Source organism: Centruroides sculpturatus, unplaced genomic scaffold (assembly GCF_000671375.1).
Source record: "Centruroides sculpturatus isolate CEXI.00-Female unplaced genomic scaffold, Cexi_2.0 scaffold496, whole genome shotgun sequence".
Lineage (NCBI taxonomy): Eukaryota > Metazoa > Arthropoda > Arachnida > Scorpiones > Buthidae > Centruroides > Centruroides sculpturatus.
The window spans coordinates 152,250-179,336 of record NW_019384642.1 but is presented as its reverse complement, the minus strand read 5'-3'; the positions used below and the strand labels follow the sequence as shown (position 1 = coordinate 179,336).

At 32.4% G+C, this 27,087-nt stretch overlaps 1 protein-coding gene across 1 annotated transcript in view; it reads right to left on the bottom strand.

Moving 5' to 3' along the window:
* Positions 1-24,524, bottom strand: part of LOC111626046 (eukaryotic translation initiation factor 4H-like) — an 80,057-nt gene extending 55,533 nt beyond the window's left edge. The window contains exon 1 of the mRNA XM_023369325.1: positions 24,393-24,524. Coding sequence (XP_023225093.1) covers positions 24,393-24,418 — 26 coding nt within the window. The 5' untranslated portion in view covers positions 24,419-24,524. The remainder of the gene's footprint in view (positions 1-24,392) is intronic.
* Between the last annotated feature and the right edge of the window lie 2,563 nt (positions 24,525-27,087).

Sequence of the window (27,087 nt, the reverse complement as noted above, 5' to 3'; positions counted from 1 at the left end):
CGAGCAACATTTTTCGCAAGAATAGATGATCCGGATGCGACTGAATTCCTAATCTTTTCTTCCTATTGCTTAATCGACCGAATAGTTGACTCATTTAAATTAAAATGCCTACCAATATCAGCTATCCGCTTTTGATTTTTAATTCGATTCAAAATTTCTATCTTTGTTTGAAGAGATATATTAATAAATTTCCTTTTTAACGACTGTGCTTTCTTTTCATTCGACATTGTTATGGCTAAAATTTTTTAAAGCAGTTTTGTGGACAGTAAAAATCGCAAAAAATAACTTCCCTTCACTATGTTGTTAAAAATATACACCCAATAGAAGTTTATACTGTATTTTGGACCATTTTTGCAGTCCCCATGTATTGAAAGAGTATAAATTATCGAAAATTCAATGATATATTTGAGTGTTTATGGTAACTGATGCACATCTGTCTAGAAACCAGTCTTTCCCTGAAACTTTCATGGGAATAACACGTCAACTTGCACAAACAGCTGTTTTCGAAAACATTTAGCTCTGTACACCGAACTGTGGTGCGTATTAAGTGATCCGTTGAGATTTTTCTGTTATGTGAAAATAATTTGTTTCTAAATACCATAAACAGCGTTGTAAAAGTACCGCATTGTAAGAAAATTTCCGCATTTTTCCAACCACGTTGGAGCGAAAACATGTTGTAAAGGTACCGCGTTGTAGGAGGCCTACCTGTACAATAATTTAAATAATCAACACAAAGTAAATAAAACTGTACAATAAATAAATAATCAAATTTCTCTATACAGAAAGTCCAGTATATTGTTCAGATTTTTGATCTTGAGAGAGATTTTTGGCCTCTGGCCCAAAATCTCTCTCAAGCTTGCATTTCCGAAATTCTGTCTATGACTCTGATCAAAAGCAACACAGTTGCAAAATGTGTGTTTAATACTTACAGTACAGTTGCAGTACTGACATACTGGTTGATTTTCACCCTTCAAAAGTGAGTGTGTCCAATTCTCAAACGAGTAAGGACAACCTCAGATCTCCTATCATAATACCTATTGCGTGTCCAATTTTCTATTAACAGTTTGATCTTGTATAGTTTATTGTGGATTTGTGCATTCCACATAATTTGCAATCTCTCTGCTAGTCGTTTTTTAAAAACTAGCTTCAAATCACTTCCTTCAATATGCATTGTATGTTGTGCAGGACTTGCTGACTTAGCAGCTGTGTCTGCTTCTTCATTACCTCTTATACCCACGTGGCCTGGGACCCAACAAAACCTTACAGAAAAATTTCTCGTAGTGAGATAACAAATTAGTTTCTAAATTTTAAACACTATGGAGTGAGAACTAGGTTCATACGAGATCAAAGACTGAAGTGCACTAACTGAATCGGTGTAAATTACGCAGCAACGATGACCTTTCCTATTTATGTATTTTAGGGCTAAATAACTAGCCTACAACTCTGCAGACAAAATGGAAGAATTCGGTGCTATTTGTTCTGCAACGATTTCATTTTGGCAAACAAAGGTTAAGACAACATAGTTATCCGATTTAGATCCATCGGTGTAAATAGGAATTAAATTCCTGTCATGATTTTGAATTTCTGCAAAGTGCTGTCTGTAGACGTAATCTGGCATGGTTTCTTTGGGGAACCATTTTAAGCTTAGATCAACATTTATCGGTGGGGTTGACCAAGGTGAAATACTATTAACCTCAACCTGTGAGATGTTGCTTGTGTCCAGGTCAATTGTGCTGCTTACATTCTCCATTCTTATGTCGAATGTAGGGACACTACTCGTCTGAGTTGCAAATAACCTTTTCAGCTGACTGTCTGAATTTTTAGCTGAAAGTCTATTCAGAGATTTCTGTTTGATGTAGTAAAAAAGAGACAACTGTTCTCTCCTGAGAGATAGTGGAGGCTCATAAGCATCCACGTACAGACTTTGGACAGGGGAAGTTCGAAATGCACCAGTGCACAAACGCAGTGCTTGATGGTGGATTGGATCCAGCATCCGAAGAGTAGATTCTCGCGTAGAGCCATACACAATGCATTCGTAAATCCAGCTTTGAGCGGACAAGGGCCCTATAAATCCTGAGCATAGAACATTTGTCTGCTTCCCAGGATGAGCAGCATAGTACCTTTACAAGGTTTAGAGATTTTAAACATCTACACTTCAGGTTGCACAAGTGTGTCAAGAATGTCAGTGTTTGGTCAAAAGAAACACCCAAAAACAGCCTCATTCACCATTGGGATTTTATATCCATTTAGGAAAATTCCCGGATCCAGGTGCAAACCACGCCTTCGGCAAAAGTGGATGCATGAGGTCTTCTATGTGTTAAAGGTAAAACCATTGGTCTTGGACCAATTGTCTATGCGATTTAGAGAGGTTTGCAGTTGTCTCTCAATGAAACTCATGTTACTAGACTGGCAGGAGATCTGAAAGTCATCCACGTACAGAGTGTTTTACACTAGGAGGAAGACACTTAGCTATGCTGTTAATTTTTATTAGGAACAGAGTCACACTCAAAATACAACCTTGAGGAACACCTTGAGCAAAAGACCTAGATAGGGTGTTACCCATTCTAACTTGGAATCTTCGATTCTGCAGGAAGTTTTTATAAAAACTGGCAAATTACCCCACAATCCGAATTGGTACAGATCACAAAGTATCCCGTATCGCCAACAGCAATCATAGGCCTTCTCTATGTCAAAAAACACAGACACTAAATGCTGTCGTCTAACAAATGCTTCACGTATAGATGTTTCAAGGTTTACTAAGTTGTCCGTGGTACTTCTGTTCCTATGAAATCCACTCTGATGTGATGAAAAGTAGTTCTTTTTCTCTAGGAGGCGTCTGTTTATCTTCCTCTCAAAAAGTTTACACAGGCAACTTGTCAGAGATTGGTCTGTAATTAGAGGGATTCTTGCAGTCTTTACCGGGTTTTGGAATGGGGATAATAATTGAAAGTCTCCAAGAGTCGGGAAAAGTATTTTCTGTCCATATTCTGTTAAACAGATGCAGGAGATTAGAAAGGGAATTATTTGACAGATTTTTAATCATGCTGTAGTGGATTTTATCTGGTCCTATGGCACTATTCCCTGAGCAAGAGATAGCTATATGTAATTCAATTTTAGTGAATAGTATATTTCCATAACTACATTATGGAAATATACTATTCACTAAATTATATTAGTAAATAGTATATTTCCTAACATACTATTCACTAAATTATATTAGTAAATAGTATATATTATAATATAATATTCACATTATATTAGTAAATAGTATATTTCCATAACTACATTATAGAAATTTAAATATTGTTTTTCACTTTGGGCTTTATAAGCTTGAAAATTTCTTGGATACATAATATTGCTGGATGAAGAGGAAAATATTATACCCAACATATCAGCAATACTCTGTATATCTCTGATTATTGTGCCATTATTTTCCAGCATGGACAGAGTGAGAAGCATATTTCCCGTTAATTTTATGGATTTTATCCCAGACTGCTTTTGAGCTGGTGGAAGATGTTATGCTAGAAACATACTTCCTCCAAGAATCCCTTTGGCATTGCCTTCTTATTCTTCTGGCATTTGTCTTTGCATTTTGAAAAGCTATCAAATTTCTAGCAGTGGGGTATCTTCTGAAAATCCCCCATGCTTTCTTTTGTGCTTTAAATGCTGCCTCACAATTCTGGTTCCACCATGGTTTAGGATGTTTTGGATATCTAGTTGATGTTTTCCCCATTGTTTTTTCCGCTGCCTGAATGATACTGAAAGTGACAACCTCAACTGCATCATTGATATCTGCAAACCATTTCCTCCATTGCAAGACCATTTCCTCAGTGATGTCAGCCAAAGAGGAGAATGCAGGCAAATCTGCCGTTTCAAGTTTCCAGCGTACTGGACGGGCTGTTTCACAGCTTTCTCTGCCTTGGTATTTTAGAAATATTGGGAAGTGGTCACTAGAGAGTGGATTGGATCCAACCTCCCATATAAATGCTGAAAACAGGTTTGGACTTGCTAATGATATATCAATGGCAGTTAATGTTCTTGTTGGGGCATGGAAGTACAGTAGACCCCCTACAACGCAGTGAAAAATTGCGACAGTATTCGTATAAAGACACTAAAAGGGACGCGTAAAATGTCATCACCGACTTGTGTCGCGACAGAATTGGTTGAATCTGGACCAATAGCAGCCAAACTACTTACACGCTACAGAGAGTTTAGACGGGTAAGTTGAGTTTACTATTGTCTGTACAGTATTATTATCGTCTGTACAATATTAACTTAATTTATTTTAACTTTATTATAATTATATATATATACTTTCCACCGTCCAGCACCACGCTACGGAGAGCTTAGGCGAGTAAGTTGAATTTACTATCATCTGTACAGTATGTAAATTAGGTACCGTAAGTCTAATACAGCACTGTAATTTTATACATTTCTTGTGAAAGAAACATTTCTTATTCAACGGCCATAAAAATTATTTCTATTAATGATGTCTCCAAAGTTCAACAAATTTTTTGCATAAAAATAACTTATCAGAATTCACGGCCGCTGTTTGGTACACTGCTCTGCGACGAAAACAAGCTTAAGCAATGGCGACATCGAATGGTGCACACTCGGTAAGTAATCCTACAATTTTTTGTTTATAGCATAGTTTATACGGATTATTCCCAAAAAATTATGAGTATTTTGGAAATATTGAGTCGAATTAGTCTAGAATTGATTAATTTTATGGAAGAAAACCTTTCAAACAGCCGTAGTCCATAAACTTCACATGTGTCGGGCTGTGATTGGCTCATGTATTTAAGGATTCATACAATGCAAAATTCTTATAAAGCAGAACGTATCTACTGCGTTATAGGGAGTCTACTGTATGCCACTTCTCCAGTATTAAATAGATATAGTTGGTGATTACCTATTAATCTCTCAATGGCTCTGCCTCGTTGGTTGATGTCTGGACTGCCCCACATTGGATTATAGCCATTGAAATCGAAGAGATGGAGTTGGCAGCTGTTCAACTAATGCATCCAATTCATCCTCATTGACTCTGATATCTGGTGGCAAGTATATAGAACAAACTGTGACAGTTACTCCAACAGAAATTCTGACTGCCACAGCTTGCAAATCAGTAGTTATTTGTACCGGCAAGGATGCGATGTGATTTGAAACCAAAATAGCCACACCACCACTTGCATGGTTGTGGCTATCATTATCCTTGTGGTAGCGATCAAATCCTTTTAAAGAAATATTTTCTCCAGGTTTTAGATGTGTTTCCTGGAGTGCCACACAGAGAGATGAGGTAGATGATGTCAAGTGTTTAATGTCAGAGAAGTTGTTGCAGAAACCACAACAGTTCCATTGGATTATTTTATGATCCATTGTGTTTGAGGCAGCATTCTTAGAAAAAGTGTCCCTCTTCAATTTTACTGAGAATTTTCCTTTTGAAGGTGAGGTTGGTTGTGTCACCTCCATATTATTCTCTTCATCAGAGATATCAGAGAACTCACTCATGGATTGAGTCTATGATGCAAATGTCTTCTGTTTCACTGGTGCATTTGGAGTGACTATGTGACGTGCCTCTGGGTAAGGTATGTTATTCACCGTCTTCACCCGCTGAACTTCTTTTTCTCTCTGCCATGCAGTGCATTTTCGGGAGTAGGCAGGATGGGAATCTTTGCAGTTTACACAGCATGGAGAACTTGTGCATTCAGTACTTGTGGTCTTCATTTCCACACTGTGCGCATGCTTTTTTTCCTCCGCATGATGTTTGTGAGTGTCCAAACTGCTGACATTTAAAGCAATGCAGCGGATTTGGAATGTATGGGTGAACTGGGCAACGGAGATATCCTGCCGCAACAGAAGATGGCAATGTTGGTTTGTTGAAAGTCAATATAAGATATTTTGTTGGTATCAACTTACCATCTTGCCGGATCGAAATTCGTCGAACAGCAGTGACATCTTGGTCTGAAAGACCAATCTGAATATCTGATTCAGCCTCAGAAATCAGATCATTTTCAGATATCACACCACGTGATGAGTTCAAACTTGTGTGTGGTGTGATGGTGACCATTATGTCTCCTAAAGACTTTGTTTTCAGAAGCTTTGTTGACTGTTGAGGGAGGCTGCTTCTACGAGTAGATCTCCTGACCTCAACTTTTGAATTTTTTAAAGGTGCCCAATAGTCGATTCAGAGTTTTTGAATTAAAAAAGGAGAACGTTTAGACAAAGGTGTTTCTCCCGTAGCATGAACAATAAGGTAGGTTGGTTGATTGGAGGAACTGACCTCCTTTGGTGGCAATGCATTGGTAGATGTTTTAGATTTTAGAGAATCCATATTTAAAAATAACTATTCAACTCCTAGTGACCCCACCCAACATGGGGCCCAACAAGGGGATGCCGTCATATGAAGTATTTCCATAGACTGTCACACCAGGGCTTCCAAGGAGCTATACCCTCACAATGCAGTCAAGAAGAGCACAACTTATGGATACGAATTCACTGAGTTCAGCGTTAATAAAGTTCCTTTAGTATTAACACAAGCACTTTCGACGAATGTATAATCGTCATCTTCAGGTGAAAAGAACAAATTTTAACAAGACAAACGTGCAGGATGTTCCAAAGGAACAGAATATTTAAATTCAAACAGGCGTCCGGAAATTCCGTTTAAGAACGTGCAAATAATTTTTGACATGTTCGAATTTTTATATTTTACGATGCTAGCGGCGCATTGTTTATACTAAAGGAACTTTATTAACGCTAAACTCAGTGAATTTGTATCCATAAGTTATACAAACATTGGCGTGTTTTTAAATTTATTTTTACAAGAAGAGCACACCTTGTCTGATGTGTCTGCCCGGTCTGCATCGATCAGTTGACTCCAGGCCGAGGTCAAGAATGACTCAAATGGAGCCTGATTTGAGCCTCCCGTTTATCCGAAGCAGGGCCAAAGCAGTATGTTGGGAACATTATGTTGCCCCTCAACTACCAGGATCCCCCTTTCCGGCATACGGGATACCACGCACAGCAAACACGTGGGTGGGCGTGTAAGGAACCAAGTCAGAGCATTATTTTTAGTTACTTTTATTTTTGCTTTTATTCTATTTTTGTTTGGGGCTTATATGTTTTGTTAGGACAAAGGTTTCCTCACCGGTCACCTTAGAAACTTAAAAATAGAAGAGAAACCAACTCACCGACGAGAGAAAAGCGCCGTAATTAAAAATTGCACACACTTACGCTCCCAAGCGGAGAAAAGTAAGTCTGCACTGAGAAAAAAGAGGGAGACCCCACAAGCACAACTTAGGAAACTTGCTAAACCTTAAAAGAATAAAACATCCCAAAAATTGTCAAAAAGAATAATGTAAAAGGTTAGCGAGTATTGTTGGAAAATAGGCTGCCAGACAAACAGAAAAAAGTTTGTTATCAAATAAGTATGTAAATGAGGGGAGTGATCTCACTTAGAATCGTGATGTCACCTCACAGTATAAAGTCTGAACCTCAAGTGAAGATGACCAAGGTGAGCTTCTGTTAGCAACGAGCATGGTGAGCTTCGTAGCAGCAAAAGAGAGAGGTGTCCGATAGGATAAAGTAGTTTCAAGGTGATTTTGAAGTATTCGATTTGCGGATCAAAGATTAGAGAAAGTCTTGAGAGTTGAGGAAAAAGGTTCCTAGTATATTGAGGTGACGATTAGGATCTTTAATTCATAAGAATTATTGTACACAAGTTAAGTCTTTGAGTTTTGTCGAGTTCCAAAGGGGAATAGATTTAAGTTAGAAAATAGATTGATTTGAGTTTGTCGGGTTGATTCTTATTGACTTTAATTGAATAAATTGTTATTTGATTTTTTTCTCAATTTTGTACATAGTTATTACTAGAATATTTATTAAATATTTGATTGTTATTGACTAAGTTTGTCATTATTTAATTCGGTGCACACTTAAAGTCTGGCCTGGCACATTAACGCGAATCTGCATAAAGTACCTGTTAGGTAATGGCTATTTCCGACACACAGTCGTGTCGATAATCGTTGTAGAGGGCAGAAAAATAATATAGTACTTTACAGGTATTCAGATCCCAGGGATGGTAAAGAAGAATTACTGAACCATCTCTGGGAGGTCCCCTCACCACAGACAGGAACCCACATCGAGGGGAGCTGGATATCAGATATTTATTATATTAATCACACAAATTTATGAGACATTTTCCTGTATTAACTAAATAACAAATAAAATTATATTAATACTGTATGTACATAAAAATTATTTAGAACTAACTAATTTAAGAGAATGGATTTCTTAAAGTTTTGCAATTAATCATCTTTGCAGTCTAATTTTAATAATACAAATTAAATTAAACCAAAAGCTAAGTCTTCAAGAGTACACCATTAATCTTCTGTAGTTTCTTCTACTCTCCATAGATTATAATCATTTCAATACTAAACTTTGCATATAAAATCTTCCACATGGTAAAATCATTTCTCCAATCCTTAATAACTATCTAATCAAAGCGTTGCAAGTATCAGGAGAGAGAGAGAGAGGAAAATACTATATTTACTCGCATATAAGACAAGGTTTCTATTTATTCATTTTTTACTGCTTCAAAAACCCAGTTCGTCCTATAAGCACGAGCGAAGGATTCTTTGCATTTTTGGAACAATTTTTATGAACCTTGTATTTGCATTTATTACCAGATGCACACCCTCTGATGTTTAAAAACAAAAGTATTTTCACTGGGTTGTTTGAATTGTTCTTGTGAACTGTCAGGAGTAAAGATGAATAGCAATAGGAAAAGCTTTGAATTGAATTCCAAATTGAAATTCCAACATCACACAGGAACCTGATATAAGTTCTGACCTATTCCCATATGAAAAAATGACTATTCAGAAATCAAAATTTGGAGAAACTCTTAAGTGTAATCGATAGAGAGTGGATTTGACTTAAGAATTAGCAAAAAAAGTTCCTGATTGTCCAGCTTTACATGAACAAATTATGTTGTCAATTTTACAAGATTTTCTCTTAAAGTTTAAAATGCCACTAAATATCACTTTTGGTAGCTGTTATTATGATGTATGTATGTATGTATGTATGTATGTATGTCTCTTTAACCCGAAAATTAAGTTCCGTAGATCAGCAGTCCCAACCTTTTTATCGCCGCAGACTGGTCAACATTTGATATTTTATCGCGGCCCACTGAGGGGGGACACCAATTGTTTATATTTTAGATTGATTTAATTTAATAATTTTAATTTAATTGTATTTAAACATGCCTTCAAAATAAAATATAGTTACACCAAAAAATGAATATAATGCGATTTAACATTTTAACTCACTAGAATGTTAAATCAATGAGAATCCTGAGCTTGTTTATTTGCAACAAGAAGTTTCCATCTGGAGGTAATAGAAGACAATGACACCCAAAGTGTGTTTCTTATGTCCAGTTTATTCCATTGTTCCGTCGTCCATTAAAAGTCGCAAAATCTGAGAGAAATACACCATAGTAAATAAAATGGATATACCAGTAATTTAATATTCCTTGGGAGGCCCGGTACCATTTGATTCACAAACCGGTATTGGTCCGCGGCCCGGGGGTTGGGGACCACTGTGATAGACTATCAAGAAAAAAAAAAAAAAAAAAAAAAATTGTTTTGGCCCCATCTTTGACTAATAAAATTTCACGTAATATTTACAATAATAATAATAATAAATATTAAATGAATGTTGATAAATTAAAAAAAATCAGGAGTTGTATATAAAATTAATTGTAATTGCCAAAAACCAAAAAATTATATAGGTGAAACTAGTAGAATGTTAGAATTAAGAATTAAAGAATACAAAGCAGCAATTAGATTAAAATATGATGGCGAGAATAATTCTCCATGGTTCAACCATATAAAAAATAGTAATTGTCAAATAGATAGAAATAACATAAAAATAATTCATTCAGAAAAAGATATGTATAAATGTAAATTTAAGGAACATATTGTGATTATAAAACTTAAAGATGATAATTTAATCAATATATCAAATGGTATGCAAATAGATCAACAGTGGTACAATATACAGTGGGTGATCGGTTAACAAACAGATTGGATAGCGAACACTTTCGCGAAAGATTTTTATGATTGGACAACGAACACACGTTCAGATAACGAACACTTTACTGAACAAACATAAAAAGAAGCAACGGAAAATAACTAATACCGACTGATTTTCCCTTGTCTTCAGGTAACAATTCAAAACCTTTCGGAGTGCAGGAGATGTCAACATCGATGCTCAACCTGATACCAATCGGATAGTGTAATATTCCTCCGAATTTTGAAACGCTCTCCTGTAATTCCAGCTTTTTGTTTACCTTTCTGACAAATAATTTTTTATAGCATTCGCGAGACTGTCACACGGGCACTTGTTAAGTTTTCGTCGGGATTTATTTACGAAAGGTGAAAGTTTAACTGTCCCATCGAATATTCATTAACGTTTTAATACCAAATTTCGAATTTCATCTGGGCCTTGCATTTAAATAATTTTTTGTGGGCTAATTGATTTCTGTTCTCTGAATTTTTGTAAGTGCTTTTATGAACTTTTTATTTAAAAACGAAATTGATAATATTATGGAGCCTGAAAAGAGGAGTGTCAAGAACTGTGCTCACCGTAGAAACCAAGTAAGAGATAATAGCAAAGGTAGAAAGTGAGCACAAGATGTCTGATATTGCTAGGCAGTATGGCTCGAATAGGTCTACAGTAGGCACACAATCTTAGCTATGAAAGATATATCAAGAAGTCTCAAACTGCTAATGGAGTAATGAAAATCACATCTGAGAAATAAAGAGCATTTTAGAGCTCATAATGAAACCTGAAACTGATCTGACGACAGAAGAACTCCAAGAACTCTGAAATGAAGAATACCAAGAAACTTGGCGAGATGTGTTTTGAAAAAGAGGAAGATGAAAGAGGACCAATGTCAACATCTGCTACTAAAGATCTTTTCAAGAAGTGGGAGGATGTCAGAACACGATCATCCAAGTGGCATCCAAATCAGAATAAAGTTAATCGTGTTGGGAATATCTACAATTACAATACTATTAGTTACTTCCGAAAAATCCTGAAAAAAAAGAGAAAAACAATCCACATTGGACAGATTCTTTTACCCCCACAAACAGAAAAATCATGACTAATAAAAATGCAAGACTGCACACACACACACACATATATATATACATATTTTTACTATTACATATAAATAAATGTAGTAAAAAAGTATATATTTTTTTATTTTTTGGAGTCTCCGGAACAAATTAATCAAATTCCCATAAAAACCTATGGTAAATTGATAATCGGTTAACGAACAAAGTCTTGGAACGGATTATGTTCATTAAGCAATCACCCACTGTATTTAGTTATTTCAATTTGTGTGTATTTGGTACGAGATTTTTCTTAACCAAAATTATTATTAATTTAATTTTCTTTCGGGCATACTAGTGAAACAACAAACACTTCACCAGTTTAAAGCAATTAGTCCATGAAAATAAATGCTTGGAATTATATTCTTAAGCTAATATTTCTGAATTCAAAAATCTGTGTTCAATCCCTTGTTGTCTTAATAATAATATAGATTAAAAATTTTGAAATAAAATTTGAGCTTTTATTTTAAAGCATTTTTTTGTACATCACTGCTTCCTAGAGGAGGCAAGACAATAGCAATGTATCCTTCAGACCAAGTCTGGAATAATAATAATAATAATTGGAATAATCATAATTTATTATGAAATTAGTTTTAGAATAAAATAAATGAAGAAATTCAAAAATTTACCTTTTCTGTTAACAAATGAGGTTTCTCAAGCAAGTTTTCATTTACTTCAACAAGTCTTCCATAAACACAACTATAAACAGCATAGACCGAGTTGTCATTACAATGGATTTCACATAATTGTGAATGTTGCTTTAATTGTTGTCCACCCTTTTATATAAAAATTAAAATAAATAAGAATATATTAATTAATAAATCTTTAATAAACTAAATTTTAAACTTTTTTAAAAATATGAACAATTTTCTTTACAGAAAGTCTAAGAAGACATAATCTTAGAACTTGTCAAAATTGCTTAAAGTATGAAAACAACAGAAACGAAGTCAATAACTTAATAATAATCAAGAATGAACTATTAAACTCACCCTTTTCCATTTCCCTGATACTTGATTTTGAAGACGACTTACTTCTCCAATTTTAAAATCAACCGAAGTAACTGTTTTCTTTTCAGTCAGAATAGGATGCATTGGAGCTAAAGTTATTNGACCCTTGGATGGGAACCTCTTTTGCACCCTCCTTATTTCCCTGACATTAGCCCTTCTGACTATCACCTATTTTTAAGCCTAGATAATCATCTGCGAAATTGACAGTTTAGAAATAGAGAGGTTATAGAAACGGAATTAGGGAAGTTTTTCAACTCTAAAAATCGTGACTTTTATAAAAATGGAATTTATAAGCTTGTTTCCCGTTGGGAACAGGTTATTGAATGTGAGGGTGGTTATTTTGATGAATAAATTGTGTTATTTCCTATACATTTTTATATTTGTTTTCTTTCGACAAAAAACGACAGAACTTTTTTGGTTACCTGATAATTAACCTGTAAAATGATTATAATTGCAGTTACTGCAACATTTATATTGTAGAATATACACATTCTTTAAAAGTTGAACTTATAAGATTTTATGAGCACATGTTAAAAGTGAATATCGTGTTATATTGTTATTTTATTAAGATATGTGATGTTGTAAAGTAAAAAATTATAAAATTATTAATATATTAGGTTTTTCCATATTAATGTTTTGGAAAATGTATTTGTGGTGTTTTTAACGGCTGTATTAAAAAAATCTTTCCAATGTTACCCATTGTACACTGTGGTTTTAGAAGACAGAACCATAGGTATCGTATAAGTGTGACAATTTTTAAGATAGTTTTATGTCATTAAATACGACCTATACGCGAGGAATTTTGTCATGTTACTAATTGTGTTTTTTTAATAATTTGTAGTATTGCACTGAAGAGGGACTTAACATTTATATAAGTCCAAAATGCATATGTGGAAACAATAAAAGAAGTGTGTAACCTGAAAGCTGTAATGACAGTCTACCGAACTTAATTTTCGGATTAACGAGACACACATACATAGGTTTAAAATGCCAGTAAATTTTGTGGGACAATGTGTGTATTTATGTGAATTTGATATTTTATTTGTGATTAAACAAAATAAAATTAAAATTGTATTAATAAATCAAATTTTCTTTATTTTGATCTTTAAAGTCACACCTCGTCCTATATGCGAGATTGTCTTATATGTGAGAAAATACAGTAAATGTTTATTAAAGGATCCTCTATATAAGCATGTTATCTGCTATCAAGATATGAAGCCATAATTGTCAAAGTGTTGACAGTAATCACAAAATATGTATAACATTTAAAAATTTGCAGATAAATACACATTCAGAGAATTATGATGATAATGTGATGCATCAAAAACAAATTACACGTACTCTACAATTTTTTCTCACTTCAGTAGTACTATCACCATGATCTTTTTGCCACCCTCACCAATAATAAAATGAGATAAAATTTTAAGCTGTACATAAACCAAGTGATCATCTTTCCCTCTGGAAATTTTACCAATCATACACTGCATATAACTAATGTCTAGATGCACTCGGAGAAGGAAAGTAAACTTTTCCTAAGTACTAGTTAATCTAAATAATTATTTTAAAACATAGCTGATTATGCACATTAACATACTGGAAAATTTCAGATCTCTTTAACAAAGGAAATAAATACTTCAAATATAAAATTTTTGAATTTACCAGCTTTGACCACCTTGAGATACTTAATCTAAATTTTTAATCTTGTATCTCAAAAGACAATGTTAATTCAAAAGCATTTACACAAAAAATAATTTTTATTCATAAAAGCAAGAAATTAGAATTTTACAATTAATATTAAAACAGATTTTAAACTATAAAAAATGATTTAATCAGTTAATTAAATTTAGATATTAGAAAATTTATTAAAAAAAAAAGCTCAAATAATTACTTTTAAAGATTTAAAAATCATAAAAAGAAGAATTTTTTTTTTTTAATATTGAAGCAAAAACTATGTTAATGTATTAATAATGTTTGAGATTTTGGATCTTATCAGTTATTGTATTTTTAAGAATTCAAATTACCATTCCTGTAAGAATTTCCTAATCATCATATAAAGTAAAAGATTGTTATTTTGAAAATGTGAATAAATATTCACAAATTAATTTGGTTTTAAAAAAGTAAGCTTGCTTTTAATTCTGTTATATTGAGTAGTTTAACTGATAAAATTCAAGTGTTCAAAATTATTATAATTCAAATACTTCGTTTTTGGGAAATAATAAAGAATCAAATTTTATTTTTATTTATTTTATTAAGCAAGATTATAACTTATTTTTAAATATACATATGTTATAAACAGATGTTAATATCAAAATCAAACATTTTCTAAACTAGTGGTTCTCAACCAGGGGTACTAGTGTAAATCAAAGGGGTACATCTAACTTTCATTATAAAATGGTGTATGTTAATCAATTTGCTGTAAATTATTAACACAAGAAACGACAAAAACTTGCTTTAAAATATCCCAGTGTGAACACAGATTTCCCTTTTAACAGTCTAAACAACTTGTTTATCCACTTGATTTGTCTGTCTATTTGTGCCATTAGTGCTGAGTGAACCTGTAGTCTAGTAAAATTATGGTTTAATTGAGCATTAATTATTTCTTCATAAGATTGGGGCTTTTCGTGTTTTTACTGGACTACTGGTATTAGGAATAATGAGGCCTGGATCATATCCCCACCATGCAATGCGTGTCACTGCATTGAAAAATTGAAAGATTCATGTATTGTTCTGCATGTTATAAATTCGCAGCCATTACTTTCAAGGTCAGTACACAATTATAATCTCTATTTAACAACGTGGGAACCAAATTTTGAAAAAATTGCTGAAGATTTATCGCAACAAATATCCCATTAAATTTTGTTAAAAATTATTGTAGAATAATTTAAATTTATTATTATTATTATTTATTTTTAGGAAATGTAATTTATGCAGGGAAATGACTTCTTGAATTTTGTATTGAAATGACTTCTGTGATTTAATATAATATACTTATCAAATAATAATAAATAAATGTATGTATCTGATTAAATTTATTATTATTTATGTAAAATAAGTAATTCACTTTTAGTTATAGTTAGAGTTTTTTTTTTATGGTGCTCAGTTATAAGGACTGTATACATCTAATGCAGTAATTATAAAATTTACATACAAAAATATAAGGGGTACTTGAGAAACAACTAATGGGGCTAATGGGGTAATCAACAAAAAAGGTTGAGAACCACTGTTCTAAACAATGCTAAAATCTGTTTCTTACCAGACCTTACTATAAATTGGATACTGAATTATCACCACTGGAAATTCTTGTGCATGAAATGTCTGGCAAATGCTATTATTTTGCCTGTGCGGATAAACTGTCAATTATTATTTGATTAATAAAAATAAAGTTTTTTTATAATTTAATAAATGTAAAGTTATTAATAAGCTTATTTTCTCTGAACAAAAATTATTTTATGAAACAAATTTTTAATTTTGAAAAAATAAGATTATTAAAAAATTATAATCTAAATGATTAAGAAAAAGAATGAGATTTACTTTAATAATTAATTTAAGACAAATTTTTCACTTATTGATTTTTTTAAAACTTAAATAATCCCAAAATATTTAAATATAATTTTTATCAATCATATAATTAATAAATTAAATAGTTTCTAAATATTCTTTCTTAAATTTTATAAAATTGAATATCAAATTGTACAAATAAAAATTGTAAAACTAAAAAGTTTACATGCTAACAATAATGTTCCTAAAATAATGAAGTAGCATAATTCTAATGGATCTTTTCTTTCATGCTGTTGTTGGAATCTAATTTCTTCAATACCCCAGCAGCCAAGATCTGTTGGAGTTGGGGGTTGCTTTATCATTTTAGAACTTTACTTTCAATGTACAGTACAAACCTGCTTTTTAGTTCTGCAATTGTCAAAAGTGTCAGCAAAACAGTTTAAAATATAAACAAAATTATATTTTAATTGAAAAAAATACATAAAAATATTTTTAATATTTAGTATGTTTACTTATAATGTTAAAACAACACTATCACTGTATAATTATGAAAGTTTTTGTTATGAGTCACAGAAGATGCTGTGACTCATTCAAATGTGATTCATACGATTCTAAGTAAAAATACTTGTTCACACTAAGTTTATTGCTCTCTTGAGTTTTAAAAACTGATATTTTTAAGATGAGCCATATAGACATTCGTGGCTCAAGTGAATGAATTCAAAAACTGGTTAACTTATTTAATGTCTAACTTCATTTAGTGTTAAATACAATAAAATTAAAGCATTCAAACCAACCTTTATTTTGCTACCAAACAGCACCTCATATGGATATCTTTTCATACCTAAATGTTACTCTGTTCTTCATTAACTGGATAAACCATACATTTTCACTCCAATGAAGATTACATTTATCCTGCATCCATATTGGGATCATATTTTTTATATTTTAGTTTGTTCTTTCAATGTTTCCTTGGCATTGACTGTGCCAGGATTTTCCATGCACAGTTTCCAATGGAAGCCAGCAATCCTCCAAATTACAAATTATTGTTTGTCAAATGATCTGCCATATTATCATGCTACAATAAGGCTAATTTGAATAATTTGATATGAAGTAATAACTGCCTACTTCTAGTCAAATTATTTTATATCTAATTATTCAAATTAGCCTTATTAAAGCATAATGGGGCAGATAATTTAACATTACTTAAAAATCAGAGTTATGGATTTATTGTTAATGTATTTTGTTTGCAAACTACTGTTATCTGACTGAAGTATTGATGGAATACCAAGAAGAGTAAATACTGTATACCAAATGGTACACTATTTTCAACTCTTGCATTTAAAGCATTAACACAAACTTTGTAATAATTGCATGCACCTAAATGCCAAAAAAAAAAATAAAACCAGAAAATATATATATTTAAATGTGTAATATACAAATGAATGTCTATCCTATTTTTAAAATACATATTCATTTCTATCTAAATTTTGTCTAACCTGATGATGATAATTTTAACACCAATGATGATATTTACTAAACACCAAAATCTAGCAAATACAGTATATATATTTGCTGGTTTTTTGTGTTTAGGTGCATTTATTCATAAATTTCACCAGTATTGTAATAGAGACTGTTATTACAAACTTTATTAGGTGGTCTTGATAAACTAAGATGTACTTAAATTTACAATCAGGATGAGTTTGGAAATTAACACAATTATCACAAGTCCATTTACATCAAGAATTAAATTTTGTTGAAATAAATCAGTGGTTTTATTATGGTACTTTCTATATCAACAAGTTCACAGAGCTGTAAAAAGAGTTCTATATCATGCTGAATAATAAATATTCAATAGCTCTTTCAGAATGTTAACAGATATGTGGTGTTTCCTTCAAGAAACAATTCGACAAATTTTTTGTTTAACAATGATATTTATTTTACCAGTCTTCCAACATATACGCACAACTGGCTACAAGTTGACAAATGAAGAAAGTCACATGTTCATACATATCAAAATTCATATATTGACGGGTTCTGTTCAGTAGTTCACCTATGTCAAAACTAAAGAATGAGAATCAGTTCTTTTTTCTATTTTTTGTGTTGCCAACCTTGACGCTTCCTAGATGGTAGTGCCACCTGCCACCACAGCATTCCTCCTCTAATGTTTTTAGACATAAAATCATATGAGGAAATTCACTGTCCTGCCTGATCGCATTTTGTTTGATAGATGACTGTTGCCAGTGCTTGAACGTCTTGGCTACATAGCAGTTCAGCTGGGGTGTTTTCTTTGAGAAGAAAGATGGGCTTCAAACAGTCAATTGAAACTGTGACCTCATGATTCCTAATGGTAACTTTAAATCATTTGTCGAATCTGTCAATGACCTTATATGGTTCATTGTATGCTGAGTGAAATGGTTTATGAACCCTGTTGTCTTAAAAAAAAAAACATGTGAACATACTTGTAAGTCCTCGTGGATGAAGACTGTCCTCTGTGATGCATGGTTGGTAGATGGTGCTGGCTGGAGATGTAGCATGACTTCTCTAAGAGTCTCCATGTACTCCTTTGGGTCTGTATCCTTTGATGCTTGGTGCCCAAGGATTCTCCATAGACAGAGGGTTGTTCCATATATGAACTCAAATGTCTTTCTTTAAATGCCAAAGAGAATCAGAGTAAGATTGTTGGCAGAATGTCCACATAACATTCAGTCATATAACTTTTTATTGCTGTTTTGAGTGGTCAATGTAGATGTTCCACTATGCCATTCACTTTAGGATTAAAAGCAATTGTTAAGCAGTTTGTCTATCCCCAGTAATCTAGTTAGCGCTGAAATAATTCCGATTTGAACTGCATCCTTGGTCACTAGACTTGTGGAATGCCAAAGTGAGAAATTCAACTGGACGTGAATGCTTGGACCATCACCTGAAGCAATCTATCATGGTGATAGCTTATATATACTAGGAATGGTGGTAGTGGTCCTACCAGATCCAGATGTATGCACATATCTGAATCAATCTCCAGTACTGGGAAAGAACCAAGTGGACTCAACATGGTGATGGATTTTAGCTCTTTGATAGGGAATAAAAGCTTTTGCCCATCTGCAACAGCCTTTATTCATTGATGGCCAAATGAAATGCTGTGCTTTATTTGTAGTTTTAATCCCTGAATGCAAAAGATTGTGTATTGTCTTGAATGCTTTGTATCTGTATTCTTTTGTCATGTAAGGTCTCACCATAACTGTAGATATGTTGCAGTAGAGTTCTGCATCTGTTTTTGGAAGTTTCAAATTGCTAAGTCATAGTGTCTGGTTGTTGACTAGCAGTTCCTTTAACTTGTCATCTTGTTCTTGTGTCTGTGAGATAGCTGATTAGTCAATGGGAGAAGGCATTTCTACATTGGTTATTCGAATGTGTGTGTGGGCTATGACAATGTATATACAGTAGAACCCCTCTAGTCCGCCCTCGGCTAGTCCGTCACTCCGGTTAATCCGACCGTGGTCGGAGTCGAGAAACTTGTCCCGATTCGTCAGTAACTCACCGTCCGTGGCATTCTTCTGTGTTCGTTACAGTATGTGTTTTACATTGTGTGTGTTTTCAACATGCCAGGAGTGAAACGTAAACACGTTACTCTTTCATTAAATGAAAAATTAGCAGTGCTACAAAGACTGAACAAAGGGAAGATTGTTTATTTTACTTTTTTCTGATAATCCGACCTTTTTTGCATTCCAACCATACCCCCAGTCCCAAAGGTGACGGATTAGAGGGATTCTACTGTACATTTAATATATTGTATGTCTGTCATAAATTGTGAAATGAAATTGAGTTGTCAATTTCAGGAAGGAAATGACTGTTATGCCTTTTTTTAAAGGCAAAGGTTAGCAGTTTGTGATCAGTCGATATACTAAAATTGCAATCTTCGAGCATGAACCAGAAGTGTTTAACTGAGGTGAATGCAGCTAGCAGGGTGGATTTGGAACTAAGCGTAGAGGTGAAGACCAGGAACTCTCTGAAGAGTGATATATTCCTTGTTCTATCATGAATTCAAATTCTTTCTTTGCAGCCACAAATATTTTCAGGTACAGTTGTTGTGATCTGTTGTGTACTGGAGGACCTACTGTTTGGATGAAATGAACAGTTGAATGTTTTGTCGCTGTAAACTTAGGTCTTGTGATATCATGTCCAGGTAATCTTTTAATAGCCTTTGAAATGAGGGTTACTGGTTGGCTGCAAATATCCAGTCTTTCCTTCATACTGAGCTTAGTATGCATATCAATTAATTTTTGTTTCTTTAAGTCAACTAGAAGGCCAAAATGCCTTAAAAAGTTGGCTCCTATAATAGGTGTAGAAACTTCTGCACTGATAAAATGCTACTTAAATGTTCTATGTAATCCAAGGTCTAAATGCAGCAGTTTAGTGCCAAAAGTTTTGATTCTTGACTAGTTGGGTGCATACAGCCCTAATGGTTTGGATCTTGCCATTTTTGTATTCCCCTTTGTGGGATTGCAAGAGATATTGCTGCCAGTGTCAATTAAATATCTATGATTTGTGACTTGGTCGAAAACCACTAGGCAATTGCCAATGCTGAAGATTCTAAAATTGCTACCACTCACTGAGTTCTGAATGGTAGCGCCCATGAATTTCCCTAGCTACTGAAAGAACATGGCTTCCTGTATTTCCTTGCTGAGGCACCAAACTGGTTGTGGTAATAGCAAAATTTGTGATTATGGCTGTTTTGCATACATTGACAGGGATATCTTTGATTTTGAGACAGAGCAGTGATTACTATTTCGTGTACTGGATCTGCTTCACTTGAAAGTCATTCCACCTGAAGGATGAGATGCTCTATTTGCTTTTGCAGATCAGAAACAATGGATGGGGAGATTGCCACAACTGTCAGTGTTTGTGGCATAAATGGTGTTACACTCTTCCATGACCTCATACACTTTGTCTGCTTTGTGGCTAGGTGTGCCAACTTCCCACTTGATACAGATAGGATCATTTGAATATTGGCCAGTAACTATTGTAGCCATAAATTCTATAAATTCATTGTTCAGTTTATCTCTCATCAGTTTCCCCAACTGTAACTCGCTTAGTGATTTTTTTAAGGCGTTTGCTCACTGAATTGGCAAATTCCATTATGTTTAAGTGCTTTGTACTTGTTTTCATCTGGTGGTTGAAAAATGATGTCAATGACACAGGATAGGGTTTCAAAGTCAACTGATAAAACCAGGTTAGTGTACTTAGTATCATCATTTGATATTCATGAGAGCACAAAGGCTGCCTCTACTTGTGTAAACCATAACTGAATATTTTGTTTCCAAAATACAGGACTATATATAAATTCAGGCATTATAGTGTGATTAACCTTGATCATATGATTATTTTCAGTAACAGACATAGTGACATTTACTGTTATTGAGGTCTAACGAATACTGAATAACTCTCTCAGATAAAAAGAACAAACTGCTGACCACCTATGCTGATCTTCCTTTGTCTTCAGTTTTTGAAATTGCCGTCGAGTTGAGGTCTTCCTTTGTTGTTTGAGAGGGGGCATCATATCTCATCTTTGTTCAGTTGTAGAAATGGAGATTCAATCCAAATCCATCATCAAAATAGTGGGTTGCACATGTCCATTGTTCAGGTCACCAGTTGTGGTGTTTCCTCAGGGAAATGATTCCATACAAATTTTTTGTTTAACAATAATGGTATTTATTTCATCAGTCTTCCCATATACATATTCAGTACAACTGGCTACAAATTGACAAAGAAATTTGCACATTTGTACAAATAGAAATTCATGCGTGTATTGACAGGTTCCATTCAGAAGCTCACCAACATCAAGAATACTAAAAAATGAGAATCAGTTCTTTTTTTTTTCTACTTTTTTCTTGCCAATCTCAATGCTTCCTTTGATAATGGTGCCACTTGGCACACAAGTATCTTATTTCACTGCCAACCATAGCCAATAGAAACAAGTCTTAAAAAGTATATTGAGTATAATCAATCTGAAACATGTAATAAGATTAAACTGTTTTTTCCATTGGCTTAATCAGTTTTTATTTTTCCAGCACTATCATTATACTGTACTTATTTAATAACCAGTAATGACAAGGTTTCTTTTTCCAGTTTTAGCATTATTCACTTTCTTACTAGTTCATAATTGTCATCTGCAAGACATACACTAATTTTTGCAGAGATGTGTCTTTATTTCTAATTCACTGTAAAATATTTGCTTCATAATGTTTTTTCAAATATTTTGCATAGTATCTGTCTTTACAGGTAATAAAATCTGACTGATTTATGAGATGACATCAAGAAAGCTCTGTCCATTACTCTGACAATTATTTTAATAATGAAATTTTCATGCATTAATTTCAAACAAGATACTGAATATCTAACCAATGATTAGATATATTTTTTTTAAATTTAATTTTAAAACTTTTTAATTTTAATTGAATAGCCTTAAGGAACATTATAAAAAATAGTATATATAAACTGATTACAAGATGACAGTCTATTTTATACTTTGTCAGAACAACATCTGGCATTCTATTGAATGCTTATGTAAAGTATATAATTGTTTACAGATATCCAGCTAATGTGCTCTTGCATGAAATGTTTCCTATCTAATTTGTTCAAATTCTATGTTCCACTTATCTTGCCTGTAAGACAAGTGTTCAACATTCCTGCATGAGACGTTACAAAATATTGGTTGCTCGGAGCAATTTTTACTTGCTTAAAACAATCATGTTGGTGACCAATAGTGTTTTTCTTAGAAGCTGGTTCCATTCTGATAAGTTTATTTAGTATCTTGAACTCCTTAAACTTAAATTGTTGGATCTCTCAGCTATTTTTGGATATCTCATCCCTAGAACTGATTAACACAAAATATCAGCATACTATTATGGTAATTCTCATGCTAACTAAAAGTTAATTTGAATCAACAAACTATAGACATTAGCTACATCACATAAATCAATTCCATGTAGTATTAAACAATGAAATTAGAACATAAAATATGAAGAAATCATAAAAATCCAAAAATATTAAATATTTTCAGAATGTATCAGTTCTGTCTTCAGATCAAAAGGATGAAAAACAAATTTAAATTTTAGTGACAGTTCACTTCCAATAATATGTTTAACAGCTTAATTATAGTTACAATAAATATTAAAAATTAATAAAACAAACAATACAATGAAAGTTAAAATATGCAAATAATTTAATCAACGTTTCTTCTTATAAAATATATTTTATATATTTTATAAGAAGTTAATTTTAAGTTAAAATTCTGTAGTAATCAGTATCCAATATATAGGTTAGACTGAGTTCATAGAGAAGACCAAGTTTAGAGGCTAACAAAATTCTAACTTATTTTATTCTATATCATCATCATCAAAAATTTGCTATTTTAATTATTTTTTAAATTTTCTAATTCTTTACTATTTATTAACATTCCAATTTTAATTTTTCACTTTACATTATGAAGTTGTTCTTTTTGTTATTTATTTTCTTTTAATCTGTAGAAGAAAAGTGATAAATTTTTGGAACATTCCATATTTTAAATATTTTAGTTCTTTTTATTATTACATTGATGCTTTGTTACTGTAACACAGCAACCAAGTAAGCCAGCATACATAAGATGTGAAATTATACTCCAATCTGATTACACATGAAAAGTTACAAGGGAACAGAGCAGATCTGAACCCAGGAACAAATGTTTTTGGTTTTTTTTTTATTCGTTATAAGTCAGCCTCAGGTTTCAGATAAAAATTTCCCAATTGGAATATTTCGAAACATTCAATCCGGAATTGTGCAAACGATCGAATATTAGAAACATTCAAATTGGAAATTTTTTAGTTTGAAACCAGAGACAGGTTTATAAAACAAACAAAAAACGTTTGTTGTTAAACTCTTTTGCCAGAAAAGTGTGAACAGTTTTGAATTTACAAATCACGTCTTCCAGCTTTATTTTGGATTTTACCAAGACGTCAACCTATCCGAACAACACATCTTTCTCGACATAAATCCTCGCATACATTTACAATTCGATTGTAGGCTACGAGTTAGGTTCTTAGAACCATTCATTCACCATTACAATAAATCCAAACAATACATTAAAATAAATTCCATACTGCAGAATTCCATATTTTTAGCAAATTAACTCGAGAGAACTTTTATATTTTGATATACATTTTCATTATTAATAATTTAAATATTTTCTCAACACAAAATATGAAGTAACATTTTCTTTAATTTGAAAAAAAAAAGTAGAATGAGGTTAAAATCATTCAAAGTATTCCAGAATTACATTATTGCAGCATGGCATGACATTTTTCCCATTAGATATTATTCAGCCATTTTGTGTTACTTTATTACTCCTAAGAATAGAAGTAAATAATAGCGATAAAAGGAACACAAAATGGCTGATTAATATCGAAATTGTGATGTCATGCTTTAATAATACTCTTTCGAATAATCTCTACGCTTTAATTATTCTTTAAATAATTACATTTAATGACTAAAGCGCATCGAATTAGTTAATTACAGTTAATATATTGCAACATTTTACGTTTTAAGAACGAAATGTTTTTTTTATTTTAACCATACTTATTAGCTTAACCACACGAAATAAATAAACGGGAAAACATTAAACCATCTTATAACCGCGTAAATCATCGGAAATAATTAAGATTATTTATTTATTTTTCAAAATTACCTATAATCTCCGTATCTGTTTGCCATTTCGAAAATTATCAAATTTTTTTCAATTACGCACTTTATTGCGCAGAATCACACCATAAACGTTCTCTTCGATACCTACGTAATACTAAATAACGTCTTCTAGCGGCCATTTGTCAAACTGCTTTTTTTTTTTTTTATTAATGGAAATTTTCATATAGTATTTATTTTCAAAAAGCCGATAATTTAATAAATTATGAGATATTCTCTATATTAATTTATAATAGATTATCTGTAATGTGGGAATTAAAATTAGGTCATAGAAAAAAAATATTCTGTATTTTTTACACTTTTTTACATAGCTAATATGTTATCCTGTTTCTTTTATAGGTATGTATTTAAAAATTCTGGACGAGTTCTTACCTTATTCGTTTCCATAGGCGTTAGCTTACTTGAAATAAAACACAGTAGAATCTCGTTATTATGAAATTGAGGGAAGCTTCGAAAATTTTTGTTAAACTGGAAATTTGTTTTAATGAAAAACGTATGTACATTATTATCAAATAAGTTAACTGTAGATTGGACAAAGGTCCTATCTGATGGGCCAGCGGACACTTCCGGTAGACCATCGAACAGATGCTTGTAACTCTTAAATGGGGCATATCAGTGTGTCCCTGGTTGGAAAATTATAACCAATATGTTCGGTGCGTTCTACGTTAATAGAGCATTGTGTTTAATCTTAGCTTCTTTTTAAACAAATAGCACTCAAATGAGCAGAACTAGATTGCATTATCCGCAGCCAGGCCTTGGGGCCCATCGGCAGGACCTTCGTTTACCAAAATTATCATTAAATAGCAAAATATGAAGTCCACATAGTAGACAAAAATATTATATACAGTATGCTACTTATATATTTTTTAAATTTTACTTATTACACGTAAATAAAGTAGTTTAATTCTGAATTTGTCAATTTAATTAACGTCTCAGAATCATATTTTCCCACATACCCTTTGGTAAAGGAAGCAAGTGTAAGAATAATATGATTCGAAATATTATTAATTAATTAAGAAACGGTATGGTTTCCTATACCTGATGTTTTCGTCTCCCGTATGCCATTTTTCCCATTTACGTTAAATAAGGATTTAAGATCAATAACTAAATTAAAAAAATCGTAAATGGCCGTACTTACTCCTGTGTCTATGACAAATTGTTGTGGCTGTTATTGACCTAAAACTTCTTAGTTGCTTTTGAACTCGTCCCTCTCTTTTGCGGTTCGAAAACGATAGCAAAGAAGCGAAAAAGTTGTAACGAAATTGTTATTGTGAAGTGAAAATTATTGGAGTTCTATTATCGCGGGACGGTAAAGGAAACGTTAAACTGAAGGTTCATTATAAATATGTTCGTACAACTAAAATATTTTGTCGTGGGTTCCTATGAAATAAGAAAATCTAAAAGTTCGTTATTGAGGTTCTATATAACGAGATTCCATTGTATAAACACAACGCCCACACGAACATTTATCATGTTACATTTTGTATTAAGTTGTTAATGAATTGTGAAGTTGCTAATGTTGTTAAATACGTTTTTATTTAGGAAAAAATATAATATTTGTCACATTTTTAATTCAGAGTTACATCATAAGTTATTTTTATTTGACTCCATTCTATAAAAATCCACCAATAAAAAATCTATCTGTATTTGAATTTAAATTTAAATTAAGAAAAATTTTAAAAAATTATTAACAGTGTGTACCAATTCAGAATTATAATAAATAACGTTATTTTATTAATTTTCTAATAAAAATAATAGACAAAAATTTTCATTTCTCGTAAAAGTTCTTGGATGGTACAATCAACTGCAAACGTGAGATGAGTAATGTAAAAGTCATGAGTTCAGCTCCTTTAACAGCAGGATGACCGAGGCGTTAACTAAACAAACAAGCCTTTTTCCAGTCTAGACCATGGAATAGTCTTCATCTCATAATAATATTAATGAATTATAAACGAAAATATTATTTATAAATAACAAAGGAGAAAGTAAACAATTAAAATCAAAGCAGGAAGTTTTTAAAATTAATCTAAATGCAGATCATATCAGATGAAGTAATAGTGGAATCTAAATTAACACTCATAACCGGATATGTTACGATCTGCATCCGGTTACGGAGAATAAAATAAATTTTATAATTAATTTGAAAAAAATAAATCTTTTTAAAAATTAATTATAATATTTTATTTTATAAAAGAACAATAAAATATTAAACTTGGGAAACTGAACATAGCGCTGCTTTTTGTGTTTAATCTTTTCTGTTCCATTCTATTTGCTCCTTTTAAAGTGCAACAGAACTCTACTCTTTTTTCGAGTCTAGGAGAATAACTGTACTTAGAGTATTCTTTCTGCTCTGGCCGGAAATAAAGAGTGGAAACTTGTCTAAATATGGCGTCTCCCAAAGACGAATGTTTACAGGAGAATAAAACTCTCGTGCCGCTGTTATTAGATTTTCTCAGTTCATCTGAAGAGTCATGATCGGAGAACAAAAAAGACATTGTTGTTTATTACAATATCATTTACAATAGCGTATAAAAAAACCAAATTTTAAATTAAAGATTTCTAGAATTTGTAATGAATACATGTATGATGTAATCGGCTATGTTAATACACTAACAATAAATGAAAATAAATATAGCCGACTCGCACGGAAACCTCGTGTGGAGTATATTCGCTTTTGTCAA